This window comes from Schistocerca piceifrons, chromosome 2 (assembly GCF_021461385.2).
Source record: "Schistocerca piceifrons isolate TAMUIC-IGC-003096 chromosome 2, iqSchPice1.1, whole genome shotgun sequence".
NCBI lineage: Eukaryota > Metazoa > Arthropoda > Insecta > Orthoptera > Acrididae > Schistocerca > Schistocerca piceifrons.
The window spans coordinates 189777130-189791235 of record NC_060139.1 but is presented as its reverse complement, the minus strand read 5'-3'; the positions used below and the strand labels follow the sequence as shown (position 1 = coordinate 189791235).

Sequence of the window (14106 nt, the reverse complement as noted above, 5' to 3'; positions counted from 1 at the left end):
CACACACACACACAGGGTAGTTTAGGGACTGACCTGTAGGGGCGCGCTAGGTCCTTTCGGCGGCGCCTCATGTCTGCGGCGGTGAGTGCGTACCAGCGGAAGTGCAGGTCCCAGTTGAAGGCGCCCCAGTGCAGCTCGAAGCTGCGCTCGTACGCGAACGTGTCCTCGTTCACGATGTCGATCACGGGACACGCCACCACGCGCCGGTCCTCCCACACGCGACGCACCAGCGCTTCCAGCCAGCCTGCAGATGAGGTCATCCGACACACACGGTCAGCCGCAGCCGAAGCGAACACAGTAGTGGCTTTTAATCATTCCCGTTATACAAGAGGGTAGAATATTTTACCACGTTACTTCCCCCCTTTACCTCTTTCTCCTATCTACTCCCGCAACATATGCAGGGGAACATCTGTGACGTCAATGTTTTTTTATTCGCCTAATATCATGATGTGAATGTTTTTAGCTAAGTTCTAACATTCTGCGTGGTGTCTGTCTGTTATATGTCGTGTCTCCCTATCACTTTCGTGCAACGACGCTCTGAGCGTGTTTTTTAGGGAATTGACTAGTTTGAACCTGGGACCTGTTGCTGGTAAGGAGACGCCAGACCACACATGACATGTAGAGTTCAGAAGAGTTCAGTGAGACTAGCAATGATATAACCAAATACTTAATGATTTCAGCGTCAGCTCCACTGCACTCCCTGTAAAAGAATCTTAATACTAACTAAATTTAGTGGAAGGGGTTCAAGGCTTTCCTATTTTTAGTTATCTGGTAAAATAACGTCGAAAAAGCAGTTAAGTTTACCATTGGAAATTTTATTCTACTCACAAAACATTGTTTATAAATTGCACTATTGATAAAAGGAAATGTTTTAATACAGGATGATAAAAACCAGCTGCGTTCAACACAAATGTGAACGAATATTCCCTGAATGGGTTTCCAAGTTCTACAATGGATCGAAGGATGACCTATGCCATATCACATCTACAATCTAGGTTTAAATTAAGTTTCACAAAACAGAAAACTCTCAAAATGGTCTACAGTGACCCTCAATTATCTTTCATTACTTATCTAACTCGTCGTAAATTACAGTGGCTGATGTGGCTTCTCAATAATTATATAACAGAAAAATTATCGCGTTTCAGATTTTAACTTACGTAGCAAATGTGAATACCATGAGTTTCAATTGACGATCGACCCTAGTATTACGTAAAAAGGGGATGTAACAGATGAGACTTCTGCAGTTCTGAGTGAAACCTTATGCGATCAAAAATGCGGCATCGCGTGCGTTCATTACCTTGTCGGTGTTCGTCAGGGGGCGGCGGCCGACGCAGCTCCATCCAGCTCGCTGTCTCGGAAGCAACTATCCCCTAACTTCTCCTTACTGCAATTTACCGAAGTTGGTTTCAAAAAAACTATCTGGCTGTGTTTTCATCTGACGAATCAGGGTCTCAATGTTAACCTTAAGCTCTGCCTACAAAAATTCTGTCTATCCAATGAGAAACGTTATACTTTTCGTGGTAGGGCAATGTTTTTAAAGTTTGCAACGTAACAGAGACGCGAAAAAATCTCATGCTAAAACTTGCGGCTCGTGTGGCCCTTTTAGTGTTATCGTAAGATCTATACTGTTCTTCTGGAGGGCTCTAGCTTTTAACATGGGCGGGGGGGGGGGGTCCTGGTGGTTATCTGGCAACGTGGGTGTCCGTCCCTTATCGTAGGGCCTTCTAGCTTAACACGGTTCTGCTCTCGGCTTCTGTTCTCGTTTCTCCCCTCGGAACTGCGTCTGTCTCACGGTGGGAAGGTATGACATGCATTTAGGCATTAGTCTGTGGTATTCCATTTGCTCACTCGTATTACTTTGGTTAATTTAATGTCACGATTTATTCGGAGCTGACATACTACTGGATTTGCTTATCATCTCAGGGTTTTCATGGAAGGTGTTGGATTTGCCTGACACCTTACAAAGTATTGACATTTTATTACATGGATGTATGTACTGTCATTAACATGTACATCAGTTAAAAGATTTGTGACAGTTGTAATATCCACAACACTATGTTCTAGCCACAAGATGGTAAAATGAACTAAATGTACAAACTTCAACAAATATTATCGATACTACGTATAAAAAAGACTGTATCGTTGAAAGGTCTCTGTTGGATTCCTTTCATGTTAATTTCTCAAATCTGTTGTCATTTATGGCATACATTCCAATTCTAAATTTACTGGGGTGTTTCTGACTATCTGGGAGGAGACTGAGCAGTGGAATGTGTTACTTTTACACATAAACAAGAAACGGTCTGTCACACTACTACACTTTAAAACACAGTTTATATGTAATTCATGTCACACAGTCTCATACAGAACCTACATCCGCTTTCTTTTATATACTGTATATGGTAAGATACTGTCATCCCCCTTCCTTTCTGTGTAAAAGGATGAATGAGCAAACGTATTTCTAGTTCCATGCTTGATGGTAGCAGACAAGCCTGTCTGCTAGAGAATAGTAGGACGAACGTCGGAACAGGTAGATACGCTTTCTAAAAGCAAAGAGGTTTCTATTCTTCGTATGGTCCTGTCCGTCCCTTGTCATGTTGGTATAGGAAGCTGCCTCTCTGGTCACTTTCGTTTCTATCTGTGAGGTATCCTCAGTAGGGGCCCAGGCCTGTCTGTCCTCTGCGAGCGTCTGAAGTGGTAAGATCTCTGGCTAAGCGCGTCTCTGCTAAGTCCGTAGGACAATGGATTTCTTAAGTTCAGCCTAACTGAAAATTTAATCACCTTTATTTCAGGTTTAGCTCTAAAATATCTAATGTTATCTTAAATTGCAACGCAGTGTGATTCGAGTGTGAAGTTCAGAACATCTTCCAGTAGTTGCTTTGTCACTACTTTGTGAGTAAAGTGGAACCACATGTTGATGATCCGTAACTGTAACTAAGATCATCAATCTTAAATGCGAATATGTGTGAGATTACAATGTCTCGTCTTGACAATATTGTTCAATATAGCAACTTTTCTTTATGTTCAACCCATGTGGGGTGTACTTTGTGTGACCCAGTACCACATGCTTATACAATTGTTTGACCCATCAGGTTAATAGTAAGACGATAGTAACCAGTTCAAGGTTTTTCTTTTGTAAATTGCATTTCGATGTAATTTATCTTAATTATCGAAATTATTGTGGAGTTACACTCTTTGTGTGAACCAAGTTGACCACGTGAAGCATGTGGTGTAATCATCAAAGTAGCCCTCAGCTATTCTTTTCAGGGAGATTTCACAGAGAGTTAGTATGAATTTAGTGTACCAGTGTGTGGTAATTTCATGACGGACAGGATTGCGCTACGAACGTAACTTCTTTGGGTGAAAATTCAATCAGTTGGTTGTGTTTAATTTCCTCCTGCGTATGTCTCAACGTTCTTCGTGTGTTATTTTATGAATGCAGTGTTGTATGCAGTCTCCCAATCTTGGCTCCATATTTGATGTGTTCCGTAAGATTACAAACTCACATTTTCACAATCCTAAATAAGGCACCAGTTTAGTTACGAATCAGGTTTAACATGCTGAAATTTTAACGGAACAATGATCAATTTTAAAATAAATGTCCAAATATAAACTGATTTATTTCTTTTTATTTAAATTCTCATATATATATATATATATATATATATATATAATCACCAGTTGTCGTAAGATGACTATTAAAAGATTATAATTAAAGTTAGTCTGGTTGGGAATTTGGTAAGCTAGACTGGAAACCTGGTGAAACAGTTGCTCAGTAATGCAAGGTTAACTTCCCCAGATAGCTCACAGCTTTTAACCCGCTTTTATTGTCTTGAATATCAGCACCGCTTTCAGAACAACTTACTGCATCAACTTTAGATCGTGTAAAAATGACGATAATTATTTCATTATTTCTGTAATAATTTAATTTCTGTGTGAATTAAAACTATTATCAGAGAACTACATTCATAGACAACGATAATTATAATCTTTTTCTGTTATCTGTGTTAACTGTGGTTCAGTTGTTCTTCCTGTGCTACCTGAAGAACTGTTCGGACGTGTGACGTGTGAGGTCTGTAAAGAGAAAGCCTGTAACTATATTGTTAATTATTATTTGAAAAACAGAGTCGCTATTGTCTAGACGTGGATTTGTATTTATTTAAAGTGTAATCCAATCTAATTAATGTTTTTAATCGTTAATTTTCAGCTCCACAATTAGGAGCGCTGCCATTAGCGCTAGTAACTTACAGCGGAGGCGGAGTACTTACACCGGAGTTTTCTAGTAGCTGGTATAAAAAATATGAAGCATTTTTCATTAAGAATAATTTTAAATGCTAAAGAATAGAGAGCAAAAGGCTTAAAGACTTATCTGAATATATTAACTTGATATAAAAGGAATCAAGAATAACAATAGACAAATTGACTATCGTCTGTCTGCCGCCATCTTAGCAAAAATATCTCCGCGGCAGCTTTGAATCTAGAATTTTAACAAACATAAATGTTGTTAGATATAAATGAATGGAAATAAATGTGCACCGGTGGTCCTGGATCTACTTTAAAAGACAGAATTCATCTCAGGTTGAATCTTTAAAAACAGTGTTCACAGCACGTTACGTAATATCAATTTCTTATTTCCTGATGTATGAAGCCTAATTATTTTGGATGATTTACATGAAATATTTTAATAGGAGACATATGTCAGTGTTGTGCGCGGGTAGTATTTTGTGACTAAATGTTAGCTTTGCTAGGGAAAGGTGCTTCCATCTTAAGTAGCTGTTGTGTAAAATCTGATAAATGATATGCAATTTAGTGTCACTCACACGACTTTACTGACAACATTTATACACAACGTCAAGTGGAGATTTCTTTAGCAGAGTGACAAATATTAGCCGGGATAATCATTTTTGAGATCAAACGAATTGTTACGCTGACTGACAATAGGTAACTGGATTTATATTTTTTAGATTTACCTTAAATATCATTTATAAGTAATTAGTCACGAAATTCTATAAACCGGTTCCGCCACACAGTTTAATCTTGTAATGCTACTCACAACTGTTACGGTTTGGTGTACAGGAAACTGATGGTGTTCTGTCTACTGAAACTGGTTGTCAAATAAAAAATTTTATCATCAGCTTGAGGTGGTAATCATAAAATTTTTCAAAAACTTCTGTAAAGTTTGGAAAGAACGAGAAAGGTACTGACGGAAAAATAGTTGTGAGGGGGAGTGCTGCTTAGGAAGTGTAGTCGGTAGAAACTAGCTCGTGGAACGCAAAGGTTGCAGAATCGAAGTCCAGACCGGTAAACAGATTTAACCCATCACTCCCAAAATAAAACATTCAACCATTACGAATGAAGAACACTACGACTGTGATGAATAAAGGTTTCTAGAAACGACTGCAGCCAGTCACGTTTCGGTTTGTTCTTGAGTTTCTATTTACAATGACGGGTTTTGTATCGCCTAGCGGTTCATCATCACAGGGTAGACACCCGTAATGGTTGCATGTTTGCAGCGTTGTTGGGGTCGTGTAGCAGTGGCCAGACGTAAAAACGAAACATGTAAGCATTGAACGTAGCGAGAATTATTTACATTATTTTTGTAATAATGAATATAGTACAGTACAAATAGACATATACTGACTGCCGCCAATTTGCAACGCGAGTGATCGACAAAGAAAGTTTGTGCCCGTACATAAATTCTTTGAACAAAAACTTTAGTCAGGCTCTTTGGTTTATTTACGTTTTGTAAAGCCCGCGGAAGTTGTTACCTGTAGCAGAGTGCTATAAAATTAACGTTACTGGAAAACAAGCATTATGTTTTCCAGAATAACGTGTGCACCAAGAACAAACCAACAGATACTAATAACTGTAAGTAATGCATTTAAGTAGATCTTTATGTAAAAAAATTCTTGCTACATTCAGTACTTGCATGTTTCGTTTTTCACATCTTGTCACAGCCACACGACCCCCACAATGCTGAAAATATGCTATAAATATGTGCCATCTGATGATGAATCGCTTGGCGATTCGAAACCTGTAGTGGTACGAGGGTAATCCCAAAACTACGGTCTCCTACTTTTTTGTAAGTACAGAACTCTGCTTCTGCGGCAGTTGGTCACACTGTTACGAAGAGTGCTTCACGCGCTGTGTGTAAACATGCGCACGCCGCGCTGACGCGCTCGGTCTTTGCTTGGCAGCCGTTGAGAATGGAGCTGCCGTTGGATGTTACCGCCAAGTGCGAATTGCTCGCAGTTATTCGGTTTTTCAACTCAAAGGGCACTGCGCCGATTGAAATCCATCGCCAATTGATGGAAGTGTACGGTGCATGGATGTCAAAAATGTTCGTAAGTGGTGTAGAGAGTTTGCAGCTGGTCGGACCGAAATTCACGACGAACAAAGGAGCGGGAGACCGTCAATTTCTGAGGAGACAGTGTTGAAGGTTGACCAAAGCATGCGTGAAGATCAGCATCCAGGGTGATCCACCCTGGGTGAGCTCTGCACGTCGGTTCCTGAGGTTTCCCGAAGCACCGCTCACAGAATTTTAACGGAAACATTCAACTACCGGAAGGTGTGCGCAAGATGGGTGCCACGCATGCTGACTGAGGACCACATGCAGCAACGAACTGATGCTTCCCGCGCATTTCTTCACTACCTTGCAGCCGAACAGGACAACTTTCTGGGCTCAGTTGTCACGGGTGACGAAACCTGGGCATACCACTTTACACCTGAGACCAAGCAACAATCACACCAGTGGCGGCATCCTTCTTCATCAAAGCCACGGAAATAAACTCAAACGGGCAATTCAGAACGGGAAAAGAGAAATGTTGAGCAAGGGCGTACACATTCTCCATGACAACGCTCGCCCACACATCGCTCGGCAAACCGTTGCTCCCCTGCAACAGTTTCAGTGGAACATAATTACCCACCCACCCACCCACCCACCGTATAGTCCTGACTTGGCGCCCAGTGACTATCAACTGTTCCCTAGGTTAAAATAACATTTGGCCGGAAAGCTATTCAGCTCCGACGGCGAGGTGAAAGAAGAGGTTCATAACTTTATGAACAGCATGGCGGCGAGCTGCTATGACATGGGCATACAAAAACTGCCACAGTGTCTACAAAAATGCATCGACAGAAATGGTGATAATGTCGAAAATAGCTAAATGTTCAAGCTGTAAACTGATATAAACCATTGTAGAAATAAACAGGTCTATGTACTTATAAAAAAATAGGAGACCTTACTTTTGGGATTACCTTCGTAAATAAAGGCGACTGGTTGCAGTCATTTCGGGAAACATTTCAATACCAATTTTTCTCTCCGAGTGAAAGACATTAATGTATGGTTATTTTAACTAATACCGTAGTCAGAAATAACAATACGAAAAAATTATTTCCATACCAAAAGCTCTATCCTGCGGTTTGTTTCCCAACGTGGAGAGGAGTGAGAGATACATGGTTATTCATAAGTATCTCCGGGGTTTCAGAATACGACTGCACAAAAGCTACGTCGTTCAGGAAACGGGCACAGATCAGTGGGTGGAGCGTATCGTGAAGTTCGTAGCTCACATTACAGGTGCTCAGTATGAGCACCGTATGTTAGGCGGCACACGTCAGTAGGTGCGTGCAACTCGTAGAGTCGAATTGTCTGTGAAGGCGCGGCAGCACCCCGCATTGCAGATCTGTTCACTGCGTTGCCTGTCTGCAGGCGCGAAGTCTTTCGACGCGGCAATAAGGAGAAGAGGGTTAGCATTGAAACTCGAAGACTGCGCAACTTACAGTTTCATTCTGTAACTGTAGGAATTCTGAAAACCAGTTTCCTTTACGAATGGAATATTGATACAAGCCATGTCTGGAAAGTTTCAGTGAATGGTCTCCAAAAATAAAGGAAAGAAAAGTTACAAAAGCACCTTCAATGGACATTAGATACAAGGTGCATTCAAGTTCTAAGGCCTCCGATTTTTTTGCTAATTAACTACTCACCCGAAATTGATGAACCTGGCGTTACTTCTCGACGTAATCGCCCTGCAGACGTAAACATTTTTCACAACGCTGACGCCATGATTCCAACGCAGCGGCGAAGGCTTCTTTAGGAGTCTGTTTTGACCACTGGAAAATCGCTGAGGCAATAGCAGCACGGCTGGTGAATGTGCGGCCACGGAGAGTGTCTTTCATTGTTGGAAAAAGCCAAAAGTCACTAGGAGCCAGGTCAGGTGAGTAGGGAGCATGAGGAATCACTTCAAAGTTGTTATCACGAAGAAACTGTTGCGTAACGTTAGCTCGATGTGCGGGTGCGTTGTCTTGGTGAAACAGCACACGCGCAGCCCTTCCCGGACGTTTTTGTTGCAGTGCAGGAACGAATTTGTTCTTCAAAACATTTTTGTAGGATGCACCTGTTACCGTAATGCCCTTTGGAACGCAATGGGTAAGGATTACGCCCTCGCTGTCCCAGAACATGGACACCATCATTTTTTCAGCACTGGCGGTTACCCGAAATTTTTTTGGTGGCGATGAATCTGTGTGCTTACATTGAGCTGACTGGCGCTTTGTTTCCTGATTGAAAAATGGCATCCACGTCTCATCCATTGTCACAACCGACGAAAAGAAACTCCCATTCATGCTGTCGTTGCGCGTCAACATTGCTTGGCAGCATGCCACACAGGCAGCCGTGTGGTCGTCCGTCAGCATTCGTGGCACCCACCTGGATGACACTTTTCGCATTTTCAGGTCGTCATGCAGGATTGTGTGCACAGAGCCCACAGAAATGCCAACTCTGGAGGCGATCTGTTCAACAGCCATTCGGCGATCCCCCAAAACAATTTTCTCCACTTTCACGATCATGTCATCAGACCGGCTTGTGCGAGCCCGAGGTTGTTTCGGTTTGTCGTCACATAATGTTCTGCCTTCATTAAACTGTCGCACCCACGAATGCACTTTCGACACATCCATAACTCCATCACCACATGTCTCCTTCAACTGTCGATGAATTTCAATCGGTTTCACACCACGCAAATTCAGAAAACGAATGATTGCACGCTGTACAAGTAAGGAAAACGTCGCCATTTTAAGTATTTAAAACAGTTCTCATTCTCGCCGCTGGCGGTAAAATTACATCTGCCGTACGGTGCTGCCATCTCTGGGACATATTGACAATGAACGCGGCCTCATTTTAAAATAATGCGCATGTTTCTATCTCTTTCCAGTCCGGAGAAAAAAAATCGGAGGCCTTAGAACTTGAATGCACCTCGTAAAACACACTTCTGACATCGGGTTAAAGCTGTTGGAAAATGACAAGTAACTATCTTTATGGAATCACTCGAACCACCATGGTCATGCGTTGTAAGATATGGACAACGTCTGGGAATATTCGTGAGCAATAGTACTTAGTGTCTTTGATTGTCTTCAATTCTTCTGCTCGCATTCTCAAGGACAGCCACCGACCATTCACAAGCATCCGTCGCGGTTGTGTCATTGTGAAATGGAACGCAGAACGGAGCAACGTGTTAACATGAAGTTTTGCTTCAAATTAGGAAAAACGACGAAAGAGACTCACGGAATGTTAGTGCAAGTGTACGGTGCTGGGTCGGTGAATAAGAAGTGGGTGCCTGAGTGGTTTAGAGACGCAAAGGACGGTGTCGGGGACGGGCAACGTGGGACGACTGCGACGGATGCTTGCGGATGCTCAGCGGCTGTGTTTGACAGTGTAAGCACTATTGTTCACGGACGTTTACGGGTATCCAGCGACGCGCAACCATAGTGCTTTGAGCGATTCCACAGGAAGCGTTTGCTGATAGTTTCCATCGGCTTCACAACCGATGTCAGAAGTGTGTTGTACCTAATCGTGATTACTTGCACGGTCAGAAAAAGTATTTTGTTTTTAAATCTTGTTTCCCTTACTATTTGAGACTATTCACCGATTTTTCAGATACTTTGTGTATAGCAATAACATGCGGAAAATCCCCACTGGCTCTCTGATAATCTGTCATGGGTATAAAACACGTAATGGACTAACAGTGAACGATAGGCGGTTCTAATTACGTGCAAAATAAACAAACAAAAAAATACCAAGCGAGGTGGCGCAGTGGTTAGCACACTGGATTCTCATTCGAGAGGTCGACGGTTCAAACCCGCGTCCAGCCATTGTGATTTAAGTTGTCCGTGATTTTCCTAAATCGCCTGAAGCAAATGCCGGCATGCTTCCTTTGAAAGGGCACGGTCGACTTCCTTACCTAATGCGATGGGGTCAATGACCTCGCTGTTTCGTCCCCTCCCCCCAAATCAACCAACCAACAAAACGAACAAACTGAAAGGGCTGCTGATATCTGTGCACTATGAGGTTCCCTTATAGCTTGGATACAAAAAACAGAGCCGGCGAGGGTGGCCGAGCGGTTCTAGGCGCTACAGTCTGGAACCACGTGACCGCTACGGTCGCAGGTTCGAATCCTGCCTCGGGCATGGATGTGTGTGATGTCCTTAGGTTAGTTAGGTTTAAGTAGTTCTAAGTTCTAGGGGACTGATGACCTCAGATGTTAAGTCCCATACTGATCAAGAGCCATCTGAACAAATAACAGCGCTCAATGTCGTCTGCGACAGTGCGCGTCTGCAATATCATCTCCCCACCCGCCGCTCCGCACGGATGCCGGCCTCAGAAAAATTTAGTCCGCAGGGGATAATCGAGAAGTGAGCCCCAGCCGAAAGAGCGGGATGACGGGAATATAGAAAATTTATATATATTGAGGAAACAGATTTTATAATACCGTTTTTGATTGTACTGTGAGAGAAAGAGACTTTTTGATCGATTTCACGAAAGCTTTATAATAGGGTAATAATTAATTTTCTTTGCTTTAATTGCGCGCGAGCTGCTGCCTCCACACCACCATAACAATTTAGTATCCAACACGGAACTTTCCTCCTCTTCGTAATTAGCGAACATTCAGGAAAGATTCACTCTTTAATGATACCTTTTGGAGTCTACGATGCACATATATATTTTGTAATAATTCTGTGAACATGACATTGTTGAACAAACAGCTTTAAAGCATTTTCAGAGCTTGTCATTTCTTTGCAGCCCCTTGATTATAATGAATACTTTTGTAAAGTGAGTTTTCTAGATTTGCCAGTAGACCTTTTAAAGGAATCAGTATTAACTCAATTTGCCACGTCATCATCCATTTCTCAATGTTTGTCACCCATTAGATAAAGACTTACAACTGCAATTTAAAATGCACACACATTACGTGGACTCATTGCACACCGAGTTCACGTTTAGTTAGTTTGCCGCCCAGTAAATGAGACGCGCCTTGTTAGTAGCTGCCAATAGCTACAGCGGAAGTTTCCAGAGAGCATTTGTTCGAGCGTTGTTCATTGCCGCAGGTCAGCCAAAAGAGAAAAAGAAATTATATTTCATGTTTCAAAAAGCACTCCGTCTTCAGGCCACAAGCGGCCCATCGGGACCATCCAACCGCCGTGTCATCCTCGGTTGATGATGCGGATAGGAGGGGCGTGTGGTCAGCACACCGCTCTCCCGGTCGTTAGGATGGTTTTCTCATGTTTCAAGGGACAGAGAATTTCGTATGACCAGAAGTCGGCTAAGGTTTTGTCAAATTTCATATCAGAGAAATAAGGCAGTATCAAACAGAGTGTTACGGTTCTTGAAGTGAGCTCAGGTAGAATCTCGTTTTCTTTATTAGGCGACTCAGCGCACTCTCTTGGAAAAGACACAGTCAGATCAACTTCTGTTTCGAGTCATTACTTGCAATAGATGCAACTTCTCAAATAACTTTCACACAATCGAAGCAAAGCAACTGCCAATTCGAAATCTTTCTTTCTTTTAGTGTTCAACCCCGAGGCTGGTTTGCAGCATACCGCCATTCCTCTCTTCTGTCTGTCTTCTTCTTCACTTCCACGGGCGTGTTACATCCACCATCATTCATGATCTGTTGCATGGTATGATATCTTTGGTTGCTCCCACCGATTCATTCCCTCAATAGCTCCTCCTGCTATTGTTCCAATGATGTTATTCTGTCTGAGGACGTGCCCTACAAGTTTGTTTCTTCTTATTTGGATGTGACTCCACAGGGATCTGGTTTCCTGTACTCTTCTAAGCACCCCTCTTCATTTGTAACTTTGTCTCTACAGCTGACCTCATCACCCTTCTATAGCACCACATCTCCAGGGCTCTAGTCGTCTTCCCTCTTCTCTTCCCATTGTCCAAGTGTCACATCCACGTAGGGCCACACTCCAAACGAAACCTTTTATGACACGTTTCCTTATTTTCAGACTGATGTCCTTGCTGGTGAGCGAATTCCTCCTCAGATTAAATGTAATTTTGGCCTGCTGTATTCTGCTCACAATTTCTTTCAGGCTTCTACCATCCCTTGTGATTTTGCTTCCCAGGTAAGCAAATTCCTCTATCACTTCCAGCTCCTCTCTTCCAATTCTCATTCTCAGAGGTTCATATTCTGCTTCTGTACTGCATACCATCACTTTACTCTTTGTCTTGCTTATTCTCACTTCTTACTGATGGCGTAGAATCCTTTAAGTTGTTCTGAGGACTTCCTCTAGATCTTCTCTTGTCTCCGTGCCTACAGCAATATCATCTACATAACCAGTATGTCTATCTTCTGCCCAATAATTTTGATCCACACGTCAGTAGCTTATCGAACTTGGTGTATAGCTTCCTGGATGTAAGCGTTGAATATAAGAGAAGAGGGAGCACATCCTTGTCTTACACTTTTTCTAATATTTGCTTCTTGTTACTGGTGACAGTTTCTAATAAGTACGAACTGGCAGTAAAACTAGCAATTTTTTAAAATCTTTCAAAATACGAGGGTCACTCCAAAAGAAATGCACACTATTTTTGTAAAAATACAGTTTTCATTCTGCATGTGTGAAAGTTTTACAGTGTCTAGATACATCCTTCCCGCTTATTTTGAAACTTAGTTCAACCTGTTCCCGTGAGTGGCGCCGTCACAGCATGTCTTCAAGATGGCTGCTACACTTGACGTTCATCAGAAGCAACGTGCTGTCTTAGAATTCCTGTGCTGTGAAAACGAGACAGTGTGAAACATCCACAAGAGGTTGAAAATGGTGTATGGAGATGCTGGTGTCGATCGCAGTACAGTTAGTCGGTGGGCAAGCAGGTTACGTGATGAAAGCAGGCACAGCAATATTGAGGATTGTCCTCGCAGCGGCAGGCCTCGTACTGTACACACTCCACACAACGTGCAGAGAGTTATCGAATTGGTGACTGCTGACAGACGCATCACAGTGAACGAATTGTCACGCTACGTTGGGATAGGGGAAGGAAGTGTTTGCAGAATGCTGAAAGTGTTGGCGTTAAAAAAGGTTTGTGCCAGGTGGGTTCCCAGGATGTTGACAGTGGCTCACAAAGAAACAAGAAAAACGGTATGCAGCGAACATTTGGAACAGTACGAGAATAGTGGAGATGAATTTCTTGGAAGAATGGTGACAGGTGATGAAACATGGCTCCATCATTTTTCACCAGAGACGAAGAGGCAATCAATGGAGTGGCAGTATGCAAATTCACCCAACAAAAAAAATTCAAAACCACACCTTCTGCTGGAAAAGTTATGGCTACGGTGTTTTTCGATTCCGAAGGATTTTTGCTTGTGGACATGATGCCAAGTGGAGCCACCATAAATTCTGATGCATATGTGACGAGAATGAAGAAACTTCAAGCTTAACTGAGTCATGTTCGACCACATCGGCGAAAGCAGGATGTTTTCTCTGTTGCACGACAATGCACAGCCACATGTGAGTCAAAAAACCATGGAAGCGATCACAAAACTCGGATGGACAACACTGAAACACCCACCTTACAGTCCTGGCCTGGCTCCATGTGACTATCATCTCGTTGGGAAACTGAAAGACTCTCTACGTGGACAAGATTTGAAGATGATTACTCTCTTGTGCACGCTGGCAAACAGTGGCTCCAACAGGGTGGTCAAGAATTTTACCGTGCGGGTGTACAGGCTCTGGTTCCAATATGGAGTAAGGCAGTTGAGAGGGATGGAAATTATGTGGAGAAAGGAAAATATTGTACTTAAAGGATGTATCTACACACTGTAAAACTTTCAAAAGTGTAGAATA

The 14106-nt window shown here is 42.5% G+C and overlaps 1 protein-coding gene across 2 annotated transcripts in view; it reads right to left on the bottom strand.

The window, feature by feature from the left end:
* The window catches only part of LOC124776307 (polypeptide N-acetylgalactosaminyltransferase 3-like), a 347179-nt gene that overhangs the window by 103424 nt on the left and 229649 nt on the right, over positions 1 to 14106 (bottom strand). For both annotated transcript variants that reach the window (XM_047251238.1, XM_047251239.1), the window contains exon 7: positions 34 to 244. In XM_047251238.1, the coding sequence (XP_047107194.1) occupies positions 34 to 244 (211 nt within the window). The remainder of the gene's footprint in view (positions 1 to 33; positions 245 to 14106) is intronic.